The sequence below is a fragment of the Lasioglossum baleicum genome, chromosome 20 (assembly GCF_051020765.1).
Source record: "Lasioglossum baleicum chromosome 20, iyLasBale1, whole genome shotgun sequence".
Classification (NCBI taxonomy): Eukaryota; Metazoa; Arthropoda; class Insecta; order Hymenoptera; family Halictidae; genus Lasioglossum; species Lasioglossum baleicum.
Genome location: NC_134948.1, coordinates 5,379,480 through 5,400,889, shown reverse-complemented (window position 1 = coordinate 5,400,889; position 21,410 = coordinate 5,379,480). Strand labels below are relative to the sequence as shown.

General features: G+C 45.0%; 2 protein-coding genes across 5 annotated transcripts in view; both read left to right on the top strand.

Moving 5' to 3' along the window:
• The window catches only part of Alpha-man-iib (alpha-Mannosidase class II b), a 135,046-nt gene extending 118,254 nt beyond the window's left edge, over positions 1 to 16,792 (top strand). For all 4 annotated transcript variants that reach the window (XM_076443925.1, XM_076443924.1, XM_076443929.1 and 1 more), the window contains 3 exons: positions 1,702 to 1,835; positions 11,042 to 11,510; positions 12,057 to 16,792. In XM_076443925.1, the coding sequence (XP_076300040.1) occupies positions 1,702 to 1,835; positions 11,042 to 11,510; positions 12,057 to 14,202 (2,749 nt within the window). In that variant the 3' untranslated portion in view covers positions 14,203 to 16,792. The remainder of the gene's footprint in view (positions 1 to 1,701; positions 1,836 to 11,041; positions 11,511 to 12,056) is intronic.
• Positions 16,793 to 16,937: 145 nt separating this feature from the next.
• Positions 16,938 to 19,395, top strand: LOC143218641 (N(4)-(Beta-N-acetylglucosaminyl)-L-asparaginase-like). Its single transcript, XM_076443971.1, has 6 exons — positions 16,938 to 17,362; positions 17,506 to 17,878; positions 17,945 to 18,101; positions 18,174 to 18,399; positions 18,681 to 18,979; positions 19,046 to 19,395. The coding sequence occupies exons 2-6, from the start codon at positions 17,749 to 17,751 to the stop codon at positions 19,299 to 19,301; spliced, it is 1,068 nt and encodes a 355-aa protein (XP_076300086.1). The 5' UTR covers positions 16,938 to 17,362; positions 17,506 to 17,748; the 3' UTR covers positions 19,302 to 19,395.
• Positions 19,396 to 21,410: the final 2,015 nt, after the last annotated feature.

The window sequence follows — 21,410 nt, the reverse complement described above, 5'->3', positions numbered from 1 at the left end:
GAGCTGGGAAACGTAGCGAGATCCCAGCGATTGTTAAGAAGGAGCCCGCGGTCTTACCTGGAGGTATAATTCACTTGGCCAAAGGGGGTTAGACGCGAATACGCTAGCAGAAAACTGAACAACCTCGTTGAAACCTTGTTAGAAACTTCGAGGTGGATGCTCACAGCTGGCGGCCATCTTGGAACAACCCTGTCGATAAACCGGTCCTCCAGAACGGGAAACAGAACTTGTTATCGGCAAAGAGACCGAGAAGTGCTCTTATTCCAGCTGCAGGATTCGAAATCTCCGCTCGCTTCGATCAGAAGATCAAACAATTTTGCTAAAATTACAACAGAAATCTCGAGGTGGACGCCAGCAGGCGGCGGCCATCTTGGATCCCCGATTCGATCGGGAGCGAGCTGGGAAACGTAGCGAGATCCCAGCGATTGTTAAGAAGGAGCCCGCGGTCTTACCTGGAGGTATAATTCACTTGGCCAAAGGGGGTTAGACGCGAATACGCCAGCCGCGGCCTACGCGACGGTGATATATAGGCCTTGTAATTGTGAGTTACATCGCAGATAGCCGCCGGCGAACGTGTAACGGTGGGCGACTTGTAATTTCCAGCGATACAATCCGCGATACAAATCATATTTATTGCCGGTTGCATTCCAGCCGGACCGGACCGAACCGGACCGGGATTTACGCGATCCGAGGTGTGCCGCGTCGCGTTTCCGCGTCCCCGTTGCTCGTAAACCACCAATGAATTCCGGTTTACTTCTGTTTCCGGTTTTCGACCGCGAGAGACCCGCCCCAACAACCACTGGATTACCTGTGCTTTGCGGCCATTTTGCGCGATCGCAGGCGGTCTCCGCGAGGCTTAGAAATTCGAGAGCGAACATTCCTACGAGATCTCGCAGCATGGTGACGCAGATTGTCCGGAAATAGCTTCTACAATCAATTACAATAAACTAAATAACAAATTCAAGAAGGACGTCTTACAATTACTGAAATGGCACTCCATGCCTTTATCCAGGTTTCACGCTGGCGTTTCAAGGCCATCCATTGTCATCTATTTTTGCCAGCGCTGGTTGGAAATGAGGTCTGAAGATTGAACAACTCCCTTCTCATTCGAGTTGGAATTCAGGACCAGCATTCGGAGCGAGCATTTCGGGCTCGACCTCGATTGTTAGCGGATCGTCAAGACACAGGCATTTCGGTGTGGGGGAGGTTGGAGGTTTCAGGCCGTTTAACCTTGAGCACGGGGATCGAACGCGTCTTGACTACCAGTGGAAAGGAATTCGTCTTCGCGACCTCCGCTCCGGTTATTACGCGGAAACCGCTCCCGGGGCTCCGTTTGTTCCCGGGGTTGCGGTCTCGGGGAATTGTTTCGATGGGAACGGCGAACTCTGGGCGTACTTTGCGGGGAGAGAAAGTAGACTTTATTATAATCGCCGGACCCGGCAGACGTTGCGGTGTACGCCTACAACGGCGAACAAAAGCCGACCCGTGGAGCGTAAGTGGCCGCCGCCATTTCGACGCGGCTTTTCTCCATACTTTCCTGCTGAATAGTCGATTCTGTAGACCCTATCGGTATACTAGTCCTGGAACAATTGAAGACAATGCTCTTTAAATGCATCAGACGTAGTAAAATGTCCGGGTTATTTTGCGGATAAGATATTTATACTTTTTAATTTTTTCTAATGACATATTATTCTTTTGCAGCGCTCATCCCACGAAGAAGATGGTGGTGAAGAGGCTGGTGAAGGATGGCAGGCTGGAGATGACCACTGGAGGCTGGGTGATGACCGACGAGGCGACCTCGCACATCTACGCCATGCTGGATCAACTGATCGAAGGTATTTTTTCGCCGAACCATTCTCTCTGGTGCTGTAACAAATGGAAGCTGAACAATCTTCTTTTACAGACTAATTGAAGCTGTAAAAATTACCCTACCGCTAGCGCCTGTTCCTCATTTATTTGCCAGCTGTTCGGTCCCTGAAAATAAAAATTGGTGGTGGTTTTGACGAAAAGAATGTTCTCTGCGTCGAGTACCGAGCAAAAGCGAGGAGAGCCGGTTGCAGGAAAAAGTGGAAGGAAGATGGCGGTGGATGGGGGTTAATATCCAAGCGGGGAAGCGGGGCCGGAAGTGGAGGATGCTCCGGACGTTTCGCCTCGGAGGAGAGGAGGCGCAATAACCGCGAAGGCACCGCGTCTTCTTGAGGAAGGGATTTCTCGTCGATCCAGGGGACGTGCTCGAGTGCTCGAGTGCTCGACGGCTGCTCGCAATAAAGAGGGGCGACCGAGGCACCCTCCTCACCCCCGGCCCTGCACACCCCACTTCGACCTGGTCTCGAGAAAATTGCTCTCGTTCTCCCCTAACGCCCTCTGATTACGGTTCCCGACGAAAGGAAAAGGATCCGGAGCACGGTTTAATGCCGCGAGAGATTTTATTCTGCTCGTGGAATTCCACCGATTACCCGGGGGCTCAGGGAGGGATGGAAGCCGGTACACGGATCCCGAGACCGCCATCTTCCGCGATAATAATTACCGCGACCGCGAAAGCTTTTTCCGGCGAGACAGATTTTTCCCTTCATCTCCGCCGACGGAGCTCTAACCGTGTTGCCTTGCTAAGGGGTTGCGTAAACACCTTGAAGCTTGGAGAAGAGGGTCGGTGAAAAGAATTGTTCGTTCCTGAAATATCATTTCTACTGTGAAGCGTGTACGTACGTAATGTTGTGCATACGATGCGTGTGCGTCGCGTAAAATGATCTGTCGAACGCAGCAGCGATTTCAAGATGGCCAACAGCGGAACAATGCCGGCCGGCTGTATTAACTTGCAATTATTAGGCCTCTGAATATGTATGCCAGGTTCGCGCTTGTCCAGGACGTTAAATTCCCCGGGCAGACGCGGTCAATACGTGTGTGTCGCTATTTACACGCCGACGTATCGGCAAATATTCGCCGCGTGAATATGTAACGACCGGGACGCAACACGTTATACGACCTCGCCGGAACGTCCACAGCTATTTCTCCGTGGCGTTCCACCGTACGAAAAGCAAATTAGAAATACGAACCCTAAAAAGAAAAACGATTGACGATCCTGTACTTGCAGGAAGGTCCAGACAGAATAAGGAATAAAAAAATAAGTTCCTCGGAGAGTACAAACGTCGAATACTTGGAGCAGAACCGGTGCACGGGACTGCGCTAACAAGCAAACGATAGCGGAGCTAGATATAGGCGAACGGTCGCAATTAAAGCGACATCGAGGAGCGGACTCGGTGGATTAACCCGCTCGGAGCTCTCACCAGAGTCCGAACCCGAACCCGAGCCCGGGATCCTGTTCGACGGTAGATAAGCGAGCGAGCGAGAGCGCTCTCGCTAGGAGGGCCGTTGATATCGACAATTGCAGAAATCGAGATAACCGCGATCCACCTAGGAGCCCCGGTGCTCCCGCAGGAAGCACGATAATAACCGGAAGTGCACCGGGACGAGTCCATTACCGAGAGACCGCCTCGCTCGTTTCGGCGAGCCGATGGAAATTAGCGGCGGCTAACGAGCGGCCGCGTTATCTCCTGACCGATTCGATCTTCCGAAAATCCAGCGAGCGCGACGTTCCTTCGACCCTGTTCCTCCGAAGACCTGTACTTCGCGAAGACACCCGGTATACGTCGAGCTCGCAAACGGACACCGATATTGGTATTGGAGACGATGAGGAGAATTTTGGACACCCGGTGTGCGTCTTGGTAGGATCATGTTGAAATGCCCTCTGGACATTCGTGACTCCAACCGAATGGTTCGCGGTCGTTACTTTTCGTTCACCGAGTAGTTTTTCTTATCGACAAGCTGAACGGAGCCACAGGGGTAATATAAATTAAAGTCCCGCAGCCCCAAAAAGACGAGGGACGCTGCCCGGGGCTGCATAAAATATAAACTACTCGTTGCGGATCTCGTTCCGAGAGCAAATTAACGAGAACGCTTTTTAATTAACTACCTAGAAACGATTATTCTAACGCCGCTGGGAATGGTCTCCTGAGAGATGATGTATATTTGGATCCTGGATTAGGTTATACGGTTATTCTTGCCGTCCAGGGGGAATTCGGATGTGTCCTAGGGATAAACGAATGAAGGGAAATATTTTGCACATCGCACGAGCAAGGAGAGACTATTTGAAAATGCATTCTAGTTCTTTGTCGCCGACTAGGGTAAACAGAGGTCATTCCAAGGAGTCGTCTTCGATATCCTCGCGAAATAAAAGCAACAAGTGGGGCGCGGAGTATTTATTATCCGGCGCGGCGCGGCGTTTGCTCTTCCGGCTGACTAATGCGACAGCTCGCCACTAGACGAGTCTGTCAGTAGTCGAGGTCGACGCTCTATCGAACCGAACCGAACCTGTCAGACTCTGACAGTCGATGACACACACCGGTCGCCGAAGGTCAGACAGCCTGAGAATTTCATCGACGCTCAATTTTTACTCCGGACGACATTCTTTCGACCCTCTAAAAGATTGATTCGCGGCTAATCCACCCACGTTTTCTCCTCTCAATGTGTCACCTTTATCGCTCCCGTTTCGAATCGCGTCGCTCTTTCACCGATAGTCATCTATAGGTCACGCTGCTGGTCCTGATCGTGCCTCGATCAAACATTTACGATCGCTCCGACCCGGACCGAAAAACCACCCTTAATACAGACCTTCCGAAAAATTCACGACACGCTCGCTACCGCCCTCACAGATATGTCACGTTCACAATCTTACAGCCTACTTAAAGATTGTTAAATTAATTTCATACACTTTGTTATTTGAAGTCATATTATACAGCATAATTTACTTCGACGTCAGACAATAAACAATACAGTGCTGTCCACAATCTCACAGCCTATTTAAAGATTGGTAAATCAATTTTATACACTTTGTTATTTGAAGTCATATTATACAGTATAATTTACGTCGACGTAAGACAATAAACAATACAGTGTTGTCCACAATCTCACAGCCTGCTTAACTATTGTTAAATTAATTTCATACACTTTGTTATTTGAAGTCTTATTATTCAGAATAATTTCCTTCGACGTAAGAGAATTAACAATATACAATATTGTCCACAATCTCACAGCCTGCTTAACTATTGTTAAATTAATTTCATACACTTTGTTATTTGAAGTCATATTATTCAGAATAATTTCCTTCGACGTAAGAGAATTAACAATATACAATATTGTCCACAATCTCACAGCCTGCTTAACTATTGTTAAATTAATTTCATACACTTTGTTATTTGAAGTCATATTATACAGCATAACTTACTTTGATGTAAGACAGTAAACAATACAGTGCTGTCCACAATCTCACAGCCTATTTAAAGATTGGTAAATTAATTTCATACACTTTGTTATTTGAAGTCATATTATACAGCATAATTTACTTCGAAGTCAGACAATAAACAATACAGTGCTGTCCACAATCTCACAGCCTATTTAAAGATTGGTAAATCAATTTTATACACTTTATTATTTGAAGTCATATTATTCAGAATAATTTCCTTCGACGTAAGAGAATTAACAATAGAATATTGTCCACAATCTCACAGCCTGCTTAACTATTGTTAAATTAATTTCATACACTTTGTTATTTGAAGTCATATTATACAGCATAACTTACTTTGATGTAAGACAGTAAACAATACAGTGTTGTCCACAATCTCACAGCCTATTTAACTATTGTTAAATCAATTTTATACACTTTGTTATTTAAAGTTTAAAGTCATATTGTTCAGCATAATTACTGGCATCGATTACTTCGCCACAAGAGAAACAACAACATAGTGTTTGTATAAAATACTGAAGGTTTATTAATGTCCACCTGGTTTTCAACCCCAACGGTTCCTCGACCACTGAAATTTTCTTCTTCTTCTCGAATAAATATAAACCGACGGAGGTGCTAAAAGCGTTGGCGATTAAACTCGCTGAACGTTTCTTTGGCTCCGGGGTTCTCGCGGGTTGTCGTCCACAGATTCACCCCCTGGATGGGGGTCGTTCTACGCGCGCGATAACTCGCTTAATGCACACATGTCGTGTCTAATGAGTTATAATCAGTCGAGCACCGGCTGAGTGTAGTTTAATGGTTTGTTCCCTCGTATTAGACCAAGCCACACCCTTCGTCGTTGGCACCCCCGTTCCCGATAATCCTCCGCCCTCTTACCCACCCTGTTTCTCGCTCTTTTCATCCCTGTCGTTCATCTCGAAGCGTCGAAATCCGTGGATTTTCGATCGCAACTTTTTCCAACCCTTGCACGCAACCCCTGGAAAATACTCGAGACCCTTTAACGGCGATCTCTCTCGTACGAAGGGTGGCTCTTTGTCCCGGAAACTCTCCGACAAACGGCGGAAATGATTTCCGTATCTTTGTTCGACTTTTCAATTTCCATCCCCCTCCCCTCGAGTCCGCATTACTCACGGCGAATTTAAAAAAGTTTTTAATCAATCCCGAAGACAATCCCTTCAGAAATTATTTCAGAATTTCTCCCCCATCTCTTCTTTTTAGTTCCGAGGCTCCTTTCAACCCCCAATACTTCTGGGAGAATTTTCTCAGGAACGCACCCTCTTACGGGAAAAATTCTTTCCAGCTTTTCAATAGATTTTGCGATGGAGAATCGGGTGGGAGCGCGTGTTTCGATCCAGGTCCAGTCGTCGCGGCACTAATAACGCTCGCTGGCCAGCCATGGAAACGCGCAATTTGCGACTCCGTCATCCCCGAATAATTAACGCAATTTCCAGCGCAGCGTCGGCCATGGCTCCGCGATCGCAGAGAGCGAACGTTCGAGAGCGTGCTCGAGCTATTCCGAGCACGACGGAGCCGCGGATGCCGGTCACACTTGGCCAGGCACAATTAGGGACAGGGATAAAACGTGGCCCTTCGAGCGGCCTCTACATCATCGTAATTGCTGTCGCCGGACGTCAACCTTCCCACCAGCTGCTCCACTTCGAATACTCAGGATCAGGAAACAAACATGCTCCACAAGGTCGGCACAAATGCTGAGGAATATTTTACGAAGAAAAAGGTGGTCCACGGTTTCGGATTCTTGCGTGTTCCGGTGGAATTCAGCGAATCTGACCGAGCAGACGACCGACTTTCGATACGGTTGAAAAAGCAGAGAGAGCGACGAACGCGATTCCGCGGGCACAGCTGAAATTTATGGCTCGTAAATTCCGCTCGGGGACGCCGAAGCGACGAAGCGGGGCTTCGGGACGAGTCTTATCGGAGTCCCGCGGGATCCACGGGGAACCGGGTCACCCAAATGTTCCCGTGACGGCCTAATTTCGCCGTGGAGCCTCCCTCAGGACGCCTGTTTGCTGCGCTGTTCACCCTTTTTCGGGTCCCCTCGTCGGAATTTCATGAGGAGTAACTTTGAAGCAAGAAAATCTTTGACAGTCGAAAACCGGGGTGGAGGAGGAGGACGACGCGTCCCCTTATGCCTTCGCAAATCCGGGGAACACCGGCGGGCGCATCAGCGACAATCGCGTTAACACGAGCGCTCGACGCGCTCGTTGTTCCGTGCACGAAACTCGGCAAATTTCGGGCACGCTGAGCCACGATCGCGTTAATGGCTCCGGGAATTACGGGGATGGCCCTGCTACCCACCCCCTGGCTCCTCGTTCATTTGTTTGTTCGGTCGTTTGCACCGGGTTGCAAATTAATCAAAAGATTTTCATCTCGTACGTTGAAACTAGGGCGACTATCGACGCAGACTATTTTTATTTTGCATGAAGATCTGCAGTCTGGTCATTGGTACTATACAGGATATCCCAGCTAACTTGACCACCTTGAATATCTTTGTTATTTTTAAAGAACGTCAAATGTCTGACGGACAAAGTTGAATGGTAAAATAGGCCTCATACGATACCAAAAAAATTGTAGTTTTTATGTAATTTCTTTTAGAGATATGAAGGTCATCTTCATTTTTTTAAATGGAATGAGGTATTTTTTAATACATCAATATACCAATATATCAGTATACTGAGACGTTACATTAGTAAATAAACGCTAATTGCTTAGTACGATATAGTAATGGTGTTTTCGAATTATTTAAATTGAAACATCTCCTGAACTACTAACTCTTCGGCATACATAGGTCAGTACCTTTTTATAACGAATATCCAGCTGCATCGATTGATGTATTAAAAAATATCTCATTCCATTTTAAAAAATGAAGGTGACCTTCATATCTGTAAAAAAATGAGCACCATTTTACCATTCAACTTTGTCCTTCTGGCATTTGCCGTATCTTTAAAAACAACAAAGATATTCAAGGTGGTCAAGCTAGCTGGGTCACCCTGTATACAGTCGGTGTACAAAGTATTCGAAGAACTAATTACCTTTTCAAAATTGGACCCAACAGCTTGAGTTTCTTTTCAGACGTTAGACGGATTAGTTTACTAGCTAATGTGTAAATAATTTTTTTTTAATTGTTGGTCGCAATTGCGAAGGAAATAGTGAAGGTCACGATTTTTAAATTTTTTATCTGTACCTGTAATGAAAATGTAGAAGGCGCCTCTTTGGTAGGTCTAAGTAAGTTATACACTTGTACAAAGTTTCATTGAAATCGATCGAGGATGTTACGAAATATAATTGATTGAAAATACCAAAAATCGTAAGAATCTGCGATTTAAATGAATGGTAAACCGTAAATTCAAAGATTTTTACATCTTACAATATGCCCATAGCTTTTTTATCCGTCAACCAATTTCAATGAAACTTTGTAAGAAGACGCATATTATTCGCTTAATAATTGCTATTGTTTTAATAGGAATTGCAAATTTAACTCTCTTAGATACATTGGTCTCCTGTACGTATATTTTTAATTTCATTGAATTTAAACTCACACGGACTTGGGCCACTTTCAAAATAAACGGCTCAATCTTTATTATGCATGAAGATGTGCAGTCTGGTCGTTGGTGCTGTATAATTCACGGAGACGATCATTTATGTGTGAACATAAATAATTTACTGACATAATTTAACTATTCTCGTAGATTGAAACTAGGACGACTATTGACGTAGACAATTTTTATTTTGCACGAAGATCTGCGGTCGAGTCGTTGGCACTGTATAATTCACGGAGACAATATCATTTATTTCCACAAAAATAATTGACCGTATCGTCCGAATCTTTATCGATGCACATTTTTTCTGGAATAAAATTTTGGAAGTTCGCGCATTCGTGAGGGATGGCAGACTCCGAATAGGGCGCGCGTGGTTCGTAATCGATGCCTATTTATCAGCTCCCTCTCCGCCACAGACCTCGCATTCCTCGCCGACCAGACAATCCTGTCTGACCCCGTACAACAGCCGGGAGTTAATCCAGATTCGTTGCCACGGGGGATAGAGACTGCGTTTCGGGTTCTACGTTGACGATTTATCGCACCTGTAACTACACAATGTGCAGCAAGCCACGTGGATATTCCGCTCGACGCAGCATCGCAGACACTCTCGCACAGAATTGATATTTGCCACTGCATCCGTGCCGTTTCGAAACCCTACGCGTACACCAACAATCACTGCAATTCCTCAGCAAGCCCGAGCAAGTTTTCGCCGATCCCAAAACCTGCTCTGAAGCTCCACAATTTTTTTACACACTCTGCAAATTTCGGTACCCCCACTATCTTCCACCTCGCGGAATTTTTTAACGTTCCTATAAATTGTTTACAGTCTACCCGTATCAGCTCCAGTAATTTTTGTAGACCCTGCAAATTTTTCTGCAGCCTCGGAAAATTCTTCTCATAGATTCCCTCCGTTCCGCGATCTGTTCGTCGGCCCTTTTCCCCGAACAAATATTTGTTTGTCTCGATGAGATAGATCTCTTGGCACACGGAATCCCTCGGTTGGTAAATGGCGAGTACGTATTTCGCAAGGGATCCGTTGTTCCCCGAGCCGTGTCTGTTTAAATGAACATCCGTATAATATTTACCCGGCTCACGATAAATATTCCGCGATCGCGACGACGATGAGGATAGCCGACGCTGAAAGAGGGGAAATTCCGGCTTGAAATTTAACGAGAACCTTCGTCGTTTCGCGCGAGAACCCCACACCCCACTTCTCTCTTTCTCTTCTCGCGCACGCTGTAGCTTTCAGTGTCTTAATGGACAACCGCTCAAAAGACTCATCCGAGCGTGCTACCTCAACACCAAACACTCTGAAAAGAAACGCGATTCCGTGGAACAATACCGCCGAAGACGATTTACTAAATAACACTCGATTAAAAGGAATGTAGAACGAGCCGTTCCTCCATTTTATGCTACACTCCCGTACAATAATGACTCAGGATCGCAATGTGCGAACAAAAGAAATGCAAGAGAAGAAATTTTGTTGAACCCTTAACCCTCTGCAGTCATTCAAAATTAAATATTTCTTCCAAGCTAAAATAACTCCATTTTACATGATTCCTTTACAGGGTGAGTCACCACCTGAAATATCTTTGTTGTTTAAAAATAAAAATTTTCGAACTTTTTTTATTGCAAATTTTATAGCCAATCTGATCGACTTTTGTTGAAAATATTTTTTTAATTGAAAAGGCCAGCCTCATTTTTTTAAATGGTACTTTAAGGTCACCCTAAGGTCATGGTATACTAGGCCGTTGAATTCGTCTTGATACGGGCTATAATACTGTCAAGTCCAAAATACCAAGTGGCATTTAAAAAAATATAGGTGACCTTGATATCTCTAAAATAAATCACATAAAAACAAAAATACTTTTGGTGTCATGTGAGCCCCACTGAACCATTCAACTTTGTCCTTCAGACATTTGGCGTGTCTTTAAAAACAACAAAGATATTTGAGGTGGCAACGTTAGGTGACTCACCCTGTAAATACCCTCATACCATACTTAAATATCTAGTAATCGATTAGATACCAACATGTTGAATAATGTAAACAATATTTTGAGTCACCACTCGAGTGCTGAGGGTTAAAAATAATTGGTAAAGATAAATGTCCGAGTCAGTGTCGTTGTATGCCTTAATTGGGTGGCAAGGGGATATTTATCAGGTATTAACAAAATTCTAATTTCAGGTCACCAGTGGCTGAAGACGAATCTGGACGTGGTTCCCGAGTCCGGTTGGTCCGTGGACCCGTTCGGCCACGGTGGGACCATCCCCTACTTCCTGAAGGCGTCTGGAGCTTCCGGTACCGTGATCCAGAGGATCCACTACGCGTGGAAACAATGGTTCGCCAAGAAACAATACGGCGACTTTGTGTGGCTGCAGCCTTGGGACCAGACAGGCGAGGCGGACATGCTCACCCACAATCAACCCTTCGACATCTACAACATCAAGCACTCGTGCGGTCCTCATCCTCACGTCTGCCTGAACTTTGACTTCCGGAAGATCCGTGGCGAGTACACCGAGTACTCTGTCAGAGCCGTCGAGATCACGCCGGTCAACGTGAAACAGATGGCGGAGCTGCTCCTGGAACAGTATTCTCGCACTGGATCGTTATTCGCTCATAACGTGGTGCTGATGCCTCTTGGCGATGACTTCCGGTGAGCATCGTCCCTTCCTGGAACCCCAAACGTCCTCGACACTGTAGAAAGAATAATAAAAGCTTTTAGACAAAGTAGGATGGGGTAATTAAGGGGATAGACTCGTTTTTCAATACTTATTTCTCAATAATGCATAGATGAAGTTTTTCAGTAGTCAAAAGCGCTAGATAAAAGATCAATCTAGGCCACGTCGTCCTCAAAAGTCCCATTTTTAGGGTAATTTGCACTATTCGGAATCATACAGCAGCGCATGTAGCTATTTTCATGAAGCTGTGACAGCTATATGCTGCCGAATAATGCAAATCGCCTCGTAAACGTAAAAATAGGATTTTAGAGGGCGATCGCGGCCTACATTGATCTTTTATCTAGTGCTTTTAACTACTGAAAAGCCCCATCTTTGCAATCCTAGAAAGGAGTCTACCCCCTTAACACTTTGACTGCCACATTGTAACCCTAAAAATCATCTAGTTATTCTAGTACACTATACTACAGTTTCGAGAACATTCCAGAGTAATCGTACATCTCTAACGAGGCTCCCGGTTTCAGGTACGACCACGCGGTGGAGTGGGACCAGCAGTACACCAACTACAAGATCCTGATGGACTACATAAACAGTCGCCGAGAAGAATACAACGCGGAGATAGTGTTCGGCACGCCTAAGGACTACTTCCGGGAAATCAGAAAACGGGTGGAGTCGTTCCCGACCCTGCAAGGCGACTTCTTCGTCTACTCGGACATCTTCAGCGAAGGCAGGCCAGCTTATTGGAGCGGGTACTTCACCACGAGACCGTACATGAAGATTTTGGACCGGGAGTTAGAGGCGAACCTCAGATCCGCCGAGATTTTGTACACGATAGCGTTAAACGTGGCGAAGCAGTCCGGCAAGGACTTCATGCTGTACGAGACGTATTTCGAGAAACTGGTCAAGGCCAGGCGGAATCTGGGTTTGTTCCAGCATCACGACGCTATCACGGGCACTTCGAAGTCGTTCGTCATGAAGGATTACGCTCTGAAGCTGTTCGAATCGATCTCGGACACCACCAGTTTGCAGAGCTTCGTGATCCAGTCGCTGGCCGGGACCACCACCAAGCAGAACTCCGTGTACGTGCTGGCGGAGTCGGACAGGGACAGTTACGAGAAGCTGCCGAAGAAGATACCGATCGGAGTGAACGGCCAGGAGACCAAAAAGATCGTCCTGTTCAACCCTCTGGCCCAGCCGAGGCAGGAGGTGATCAGTCTGAAAGTAACCTCGTACAAGATCCGCGTACTGGACCCGCAAAAGAACCCGATCCCCTATCAGATAGCTCCGGTGATGAACGCCACGAGCATCACCCACGATGTCTACGTGCTGTTGTTCGTGGTAGAGCTGAAACCTCTGGCGATAGTCACCTACCATCTCCAGCAGATCGACAAGGTACCCGTAGAAGCGATCTCGACGGTCTACTGCAGCCGGTGCGGCAAGGACAACGTGTTCCCCATCAAGCCGATGCAGGTGGGCGACGTGCAGCTCGAGAACCAGAAGATGAAGCTGCTGTTCGACGGTCAGACCGGGTTCCTGAAGCGAGTCACGAAGAAAGCGACCGGGAAGATCATGCAGTGCGCGATACAGTTCGCCGCGTACACGTCGGCGCAGTTCCACAGCGGCGCGTACCTCTTCATGCCAGACCCGAACCTCAGGGACACGGACAAGGACGTTCTAGAAGCTTACACGCCTCACCAGAAGATCTACATCGTCAGCGGCACGCTGAGCTCCCGTTTAACCGTCGAATATGGGAAACTGTTGACTCATCATGTAGCCATTTACCATAAAGAGGGTGGTCTAGCCGAGGCGATCTACCTGAGGAACATCGTGGACTTCGAGACGCCGCCGAAGAACCGAGAGACGGAGATGTTCATGCGCTTGCAGACCGACATACTGAACGGAGACCCGCCAGAATTCTACACCGACTTGAACGGCCACCAGATGATCCGGAGGACGAAGATAGAGAGGATCGGCATAGAAGGAAATTACTTCCCCATCACCACGATGGCGTACATCGAGGACACCAACCACAGGCTCACTCTGCTGGTGAACCACTGCCAAGGAGCCGCCAGCTATCAGCCAGGCTGGCTCGAGGTGATGCTAGACAGGAGGACTCTCTACGACGACTCGCGAGGGATGGGCGAGGGTCTACTCGACAACCGCAGGACCGTGATCAAGCATTGGCTGCTGCTCGAGGACATCGCCGCCGGCGAGAAGGAGAAACACTCGAAGCCGTCCTTGTTTGCCAATCATTTGAGCAACGCGCTCAACTACCCGGTGAACATGTTTGTGGTGGACGGGACCGAGGCCGAGATCAGCATGGCACCGGAGGTCCGTTTGCTGAGCCAGAGCTTCCCCTGCGACCTTCACCTGCTCAACCTGAGGACCAATCATGATCAGAAACTGCCAAACTTCCCGGTGAACAGCGCGCTGATGGTACTACATCGGCAGGGATACAGCTGCTCGGTCGGGGTCGACGTCGCCTTGAAACACTGCCCCCTGGCCGACCGGATCACGCAGGGGACATCGTTCTTCAAGCTGGCCAACCTAAACGTCACGCAAACCTCGCTCACCGGAACCAAGACCCTGCAGAGATTGAAGGACGGTCTGCAGGACGTCGGACTCAAAGCCATGGAAGTGGGCACGTTCAACGTCAACTTCGTCCAATGATCTTAAGCCTGATTCTCGGGGCGACGAGCGCCGGGAAACGTTGCACCTTCGTCAGATAGCTGACAACCAGGTGCACGCTGCTACGAGGACACTGCCTCTCCCTGTCTCCACCACCTGGCAGAACGATTCTTTCTTTAGCCGACTTTTCAGACTGCGAGTCTCTGCGCCGAAATACTCCAACACATGTTTCTCGTTAATCGTTTCTACTGGTCAGTGAAAGATTCCCTAAAGGATCTAGCGAAAAAAAAAACACCATTATGCATTTACGATGAACGCGCGGAGATCCGCGGTACACCGATCGTATTGTACTACCCCTGGTAATGAGCTTCGAACCGAACGCAAACATGCGAAACTAAGGACAAACGACGAAGCTTATTGCCAGGAATAGCACCACTCTTTTCTATAATCGCGGTCGGGTCCTTCCTCCGATCGCGAGGACGAAGGACCCGTGTAAATAGCGTACAGGACACTGTATATACATACGACAGGCTGCCGTACTCTACGCCCTCGTTTTTTGGTTCGGTTTTACCCTAGGTTGAGGACAACGATAGAACGCTTTGGGGGGATGGAAAGAGAGAGAGAGAGAGTCCCGTAGAGAAGAGAAAACCGTGCTCGCTGTCCTCTAACTTGATGTGTGCTGCTATGTTTCTTGCGTGCCTCCTCTAGGAAATCGTTGAAACGTTTCTGTCCAACTGGCCGAAGCTCACGACCCCTACCATCACATTTTAGCTCTGTCCGTCGACTTTTCAGATTGTCAATTATCATTCATAGACACCTCTGTGACACCGCCGTGGTGGGAGTCGGGCGTCGAAGGACCCAACGTTCGCATAGACTGAGATTAATCAAACGATCCAAGTGCATTTAGAGGCCCTTGAAACCTGTACAAAGCCGTTAGGATGTCTGTCCCCGGGAGACGGGCGAGAACAGCAAACGGGATTTGCTGGGAATGGATCATTTAACTTGATATCAGATCGCGAAGAGTATAAATAGAGTCGATGTCGATTTAGATCTCTGTTTCTTTTTGTGGGAAGACCTCCAGGATGTTTGCAAACCCCGATCAAGTGAAATGGCCCATCCTGCAGATTGTATACATGCGCAGGCTGGCTCAGCTAAATGAGATCATCTGAACAATTGCTTTATTTATTGCTGCGCGAAGACACGTCTCTGGACATAGCTGGAAAGCGCAACTTTGTCTCTTTTGAGTTACTTTATAGAACGACCTCTCTTCTGGAACGATAACTCGAGCAGATGATTGGAGGGTACCATTCGGTTGATACATCCTGCGCATACACTTATATATGAATATATTGTACATATCAAGCCACAACATTTATGTTAGACAGTGTATTGTGATAGGGGGATATAAAATGTAAATGGTATACACCTATTTTCATATGTGAAACGTTTTACTCGGGGACTCTCTCTCCTTCTCTCTTCCCGCCCCTGGCACGTCGGTGGAAACCGCCATCTTCGAGGATGGAGGATGGTCTTAAAAGCTCTTCCAATTCTAGCGGGGACACAGTTGTTTAGTTAAAGTCAGGGCTGGCTGCACCAGCCAGCCGGAAAGTACCTATTTTTTACTTCTGCCGACGAGAGCGGCCGCCACAGCGGGTGGTTCTCCTGTGAACGCCTTGTCAACGGATAATAAGAACAATGTATTATGACTGTGGATTTTATGCATTTATGACAAAAATTAGTAGGTGTAATGTAAAAGAGAAAAAATATATTAGAAAAATTTAAACATACTATTATAATATTCTCAACTTAAATTTCTATTTCACTCCAGTTTGTCGCAATTCGGGTAAGAGATTTTTATTTTGCATAAAGATCCGCAATCTAATTATGTTAAATTCGATTCGTACATGTTATATTATCGTTTCTCCTGTGGATAAGGTGTTGATGAGATCATTTTCTTGTGAATCTATGCCCACTGTCGCGACCATCTCCTCTTAATAAGCGTTTCCGGTTGACGAGATGGGTCCGATGAAGCGTACGACTGACTCTTGTAAATAATAGATTAATTAGGGGCAAAACAGTCGTACAACATTCGCGCGCGTGAGCTCAGTCATGCTGTTAGGACAATGGAGAAGGAACTGTGAAGTGTAATCGTTTATTTTTGTGAGTTGTAGCGAATGTGTGTATTTGCAGCAAGACGTTTTTAATTGTAAGAAACGACATTCTTTGGAATACTTTGTTTTAAACGATTGAAGGAGACATTTCTTGTCGACTTAACGTTGTCGAACAGTATGAAGGATAATTAACAATGTGGGAGACTCTCTTAATTAAATGGCTTCAGAAAGGAACCACTTGGAGAAACGTTAACGGGATCGCCGGAAATTCATAACTGTCCTTGTAACGATATTGTACCATACTACGTGTTTTGTGCTGTCTCTAGAGAAGAAAGATCTATATTAAAGATTATATATGTATACACATCTGCACATACAGTCATGGTTGTACGCGTGTGTGCTAAATGTGTGTACATAGAGATATATTTGCAGAATCACACACCACCACACCAGGATATATTCCTTATGTTACAATGTAATATTATATTTATTGAATAAAGATAGTAACTGACATATTTTAATTAGGCGCGTTCATTTCCTTATCATCTATACAGATTAGCTCTGGACAGTTCGGACGTCTGCCGTTAGATGGTTACAGTGTTTTTGTCAGTGAAACCTAAATAAACAATTACGAAAATCTGATCTATTATGAACCACTAGAAACATTTTGAGACCAAAAATATTGACTTTGAGCTTGATATTGGTTTTGTATTGGTTTTTCTATTTAAATGTTTCCAGATTTCATAAAGATAGATTAATAGATAGCGCCATCATTTGCATTTTTGACGCCGCACAGTGCGGACAAATAGCCAAAATTCGGCACTTACTTAAATTTAAGTAGTAACTATATACTTTAAGATACTAAAACTATTTGAGTAGTATGATAACGATCTTCCGGTGTCTGTACGAGACCTATGTTCATCCTTGTCGCATCGACCGTACCGTCCTCGCCCGAAACATGTATTTTCTAAATTAGATTGTTATAATGAACGCCTCTCGTTTCTAAACAGATAAATCAGTCAATTCAAGCGTCTAATCTGCGGAAATTATTAGGTCTACTTCGATACGCTGTTTGTGCTGAAACGTTCTGTGTATGTAGCTGTTATCACTTGGAACTTTTCCACGAGCTATTTAGATAAGATATCATTAATATTAACATAAAATATAATTGAATTACTTCGGTACATGTCCCTATCAATCTATCTGATTAATCTATATCATTAATTTCATGCAGATGTTCAGCAAATACCTGTGATACACAATGAAAATAATATCCATGTCTTGAGTAAATACAAAACGACGATAGGAGGTTCTTGACAGTCTACCGACAACTGCAGATTACATGAGAAGACTGTGTGACCGACAAATATATACAATCGAACATAACAGGAGATATAAATCCCCACCTATTCTATGAACAAAGACTATTTATATCGCACTCAATACCAATCAATAGTCTTAGAACAGAGCTGTCAGGATGAAGCTTTCGTTAGCTGCTTGTCTTGCTACCACTATCTGCCTATCGATCTGTGGCTCAACGTTTGCCACAAATAGTAGCGTACCTCTAGTTGTAATTACCTGGGACTACAAGGATGCTACGCAAAAAGGTAAACCTCTATAAACAATTTCAACAAAGTACAGCACTAGCTCTTCAAATATGAAATTATTTTCAGCATGGGATGTTCTACAAAATCAAAGAAGAAGCGCTCTGGATGCGATAGAAGAAAGTTGCACTCTCTGCGAGGAACAGAGATGCAGAAAGACTGTGGGATTCGGAGGTAGTCCGGATGAGTCCGGAGAAACCACGTTGGATGCATTAATCATGGATGGGTATAACATTTGTTTCCTCTCTGTATAATATATTTCTTGAATGTTGTTATCTAATTGTTCTTGTATTAACAGAGTCACGATGGACGTGGGTGGTGTAGGACTTCTCAGAAATGTGAAGAATGCTATTTCTGTAGCTCGGAAAGTTCTCCACAATACTAAACATTCCCTGCTCGGCGGAGAATTGGCAAAGAATTTTGCTTTAGAAATGGGATTCAGAGAGGAGTCTCTGCAGACACAGGAGTCCAAGAAGATGTGGATGGATTGGAGAGCTAATAATTGTCAACCTAATTTCTGGAAGGTATAGATTCTCGATACAGTCCGAAATCATGTCATAGGAACTAGGGCTGTTACTTTCCTTCGGAGATCTAAGCTTCGATTTCTGAAACTTCGAAGGTGATGAGAATCGAAGTTTCGAGGCTTCGAATTTCGAACCTCCGTACTAAATGATTAAAATATTAAAAGAAACGGACTTTCAAAGCTTTGAACTTCGAAATTTCGCTGCTAAGTTATATTTGATACAATTACAGTGAGTGTAAAAAGTGATTGAACTAATCGATGATTAAACCACTACTTTTACAGAATGTAAATCCAGACCCAAGGAAAAGTTGTGGTCCATATCGTTCCATGGATAAACAGGAATACACAATAGAGGAATATGCGTCGGACGTGGACGAGGACAACCATGACACGATCGGAGTAATTGCGATAGATTCGAATGGACACATAGCTGCAGGCACCTCGACCAATGGAGCCAGAAACAAAATTCCTGGTCGCATCGGGGACTCCCCTATTGCAGGTGCAGGTGCATATGCTGACCAAAAAGTTGGTGCAGCCGCTGGCACAGGCGACGGCGATGTAATGATGCGCTTTCTGCCCAGGTAAATAGTCGAGAAAACATCAGACTGCCTGAATATGCAATTTTTAAATGATATATGTTTTTCCAGTTTCCTAGCCGTGGAAGAAATGCGACGAGGTGCGAGTCCATCTGCAGCTGCAACCACAGCAGTTCAAAGAATCGCTGAACATTATCCAACCTTCAGGGGTGCAGTAATTGCATTGAACAAAGACGGAGAGTACGGAGCCGCTTGCAACGGCCTCACCCATTTCGATCATTATGTTGCTAATCCTACATTAGGAGTAACAATGAAGCAAGTAAATTGCATAGATGCACACATTAATGTCGTGCAGAGCAGAAAATGAAAGTGTGATTGCATCTATATTCTTTCCAATGTATTGTATTGTTTAAAAAAAATTATTAATACAATGAATAAATAAAGAAACACGATAAAAAGCATATCTGTGTATTTATTTATTGAACCGTCAATTTTTCCTACTTCCCGATTTCGACACCTTGAAAAACTCAATTTTCGAAAATTTTCGACCGTCTGACTTGTCGTCGAGTTCTACTACTGAATTTCGTGCCACCTCCTTCGATATCATGTGCTCCTAATACTTTCTCAATTTTCGGGACTTTCGAAAATTTTCGCCAATTTTCGGCCGTCTGACTTGTCGTCGAGTTCTACTACTGAATTTCGTGCCACCTCCTTCGATATCATATGCTCCTAATACAATTCCAATTTTCGAGATTTTCGAAAATTTTCGACCGTCTGACTTGTCGTTGAGTTCTACTACTGAATTTCGTGCCACCTCCTTCGATATCATGTGCTCCTAATACTTTCTCAATTTTCGGGACTTTCGAAAATTTTCGACCGTCTGACTTGTCGTTGAGTTCTACTACTGAATTTCGTGCCACCTCCTTCGATATCATATGCTCCTAATACAATTCCAATTTTCGAGATTTTCGAAAATTTTCGACCGTCTGACTTGTCGTTGAGTTCTACTACTGAATTTCGTGCCACCTCCTTCGATATCATGTGCTCCTAATACTTTCTCAATTTTCGAGATTTTCGAAAATTTTCGACCGTCTGACTTGTCGTTGAGTTCTACTACTGAATTTCGTGCCACCTCCTTCGATATCATGTGCTCCTAATACTTTCTCAATTTTCGAGATTTTCGAAAATTTTCGACCCTCTGACTTGTCGTTGAGTTCTACTACTGAATTTCGTGCCACCTCCTTCGATATCATATGCTCCTAATACTTTCTCGATTTTCGGGATTTTCGAAAAATTTCGCCAATTTTCGGCCGTCTGACTTGTCGTCGAGTTCTACTACTGAATTTCGTGCCACCTCCTTCGATATCATATGCTCCTAATACAATTCCAATTTTCGAGATTTTCGAAAATTTTCGACCGTCTGACTTGTCGTTGAGTTCTACTACTGAATTTCGTGCCACCTCCTTCGATATCATGTGCTCCTAATACTTTCTCAATTTTCGGGATTTTTGAAAATTTACGAAAATTTTCGGCCGTCTGACTTGTCGTTGAGTTCTACTACTGAATTTCGTGCCACCTCCTTCGATATCATGTGCTCCTAATACTTTCTCAATTTTCGGGATTTTCGAAAATTTTCGACCGTCTGACTTGTCGTTGAGTTCTACTACTGAATTTCGTGCCACCTCCTTCGATATCATATGCTCCTAATACTTTCTCGAATTTCGGGATTTTCGAAAATTTTCGCCAGTTTTCGGCCGTCTGACTTGTCGTCGAGTTCTACTACTGAATTTCGTGCCACCTCCTTCGATATCATATGCTCCTAATACAATTCCAATTTTTCGAGATTTTCGAATATTTTCGACCGTCTGACTTGTCGTTGAGTTCTACTACTGAATTTCGTGCCACCTCCTTCGATATCATGTGCTCCTAATACTTTCTCAATTTTCGGGATTTTCGAAAATTTTCGACCGTCTGACTTGTCGTTGAGTTCTACTACTGAATTTCGTGCCACCTCCTTCGATATCATATGCTCCTAATACAATTCCAATTTTCGAGATTTTCGAAAATTTTCGACCGTCTGACTTGTCGTTGAGTTCTACTACTGAATTTCGTGCCACCTCCTTCGATATCATATGCTCCTAATACAATTCCAATTTTCGAGATTTTCGAAAATTTTCGACCGTCTGACTTGTCGTTGAGTTCTACTACTGAATTTCGTGCCACCTCCTTCGATATCATGTGCTCCTAATACTTTCTCAATTTTCGGGATTTCAGAGTCAGACGGTCGAAATTGGCGACGGAAATCTCGAAAATTGAGAAAGTATTTTTGAAATTTTCGGAAAAGATGTCGAATTCGGAAATGGTTATGTAGAAGGGTAGGGAAGAAAGAACACATTAATTATTGTAATGTTGTTTATTTACCAAGAAAATTACAATATTAAATGTACATCATTTTTGGAATTACCGTCGGTGGTTT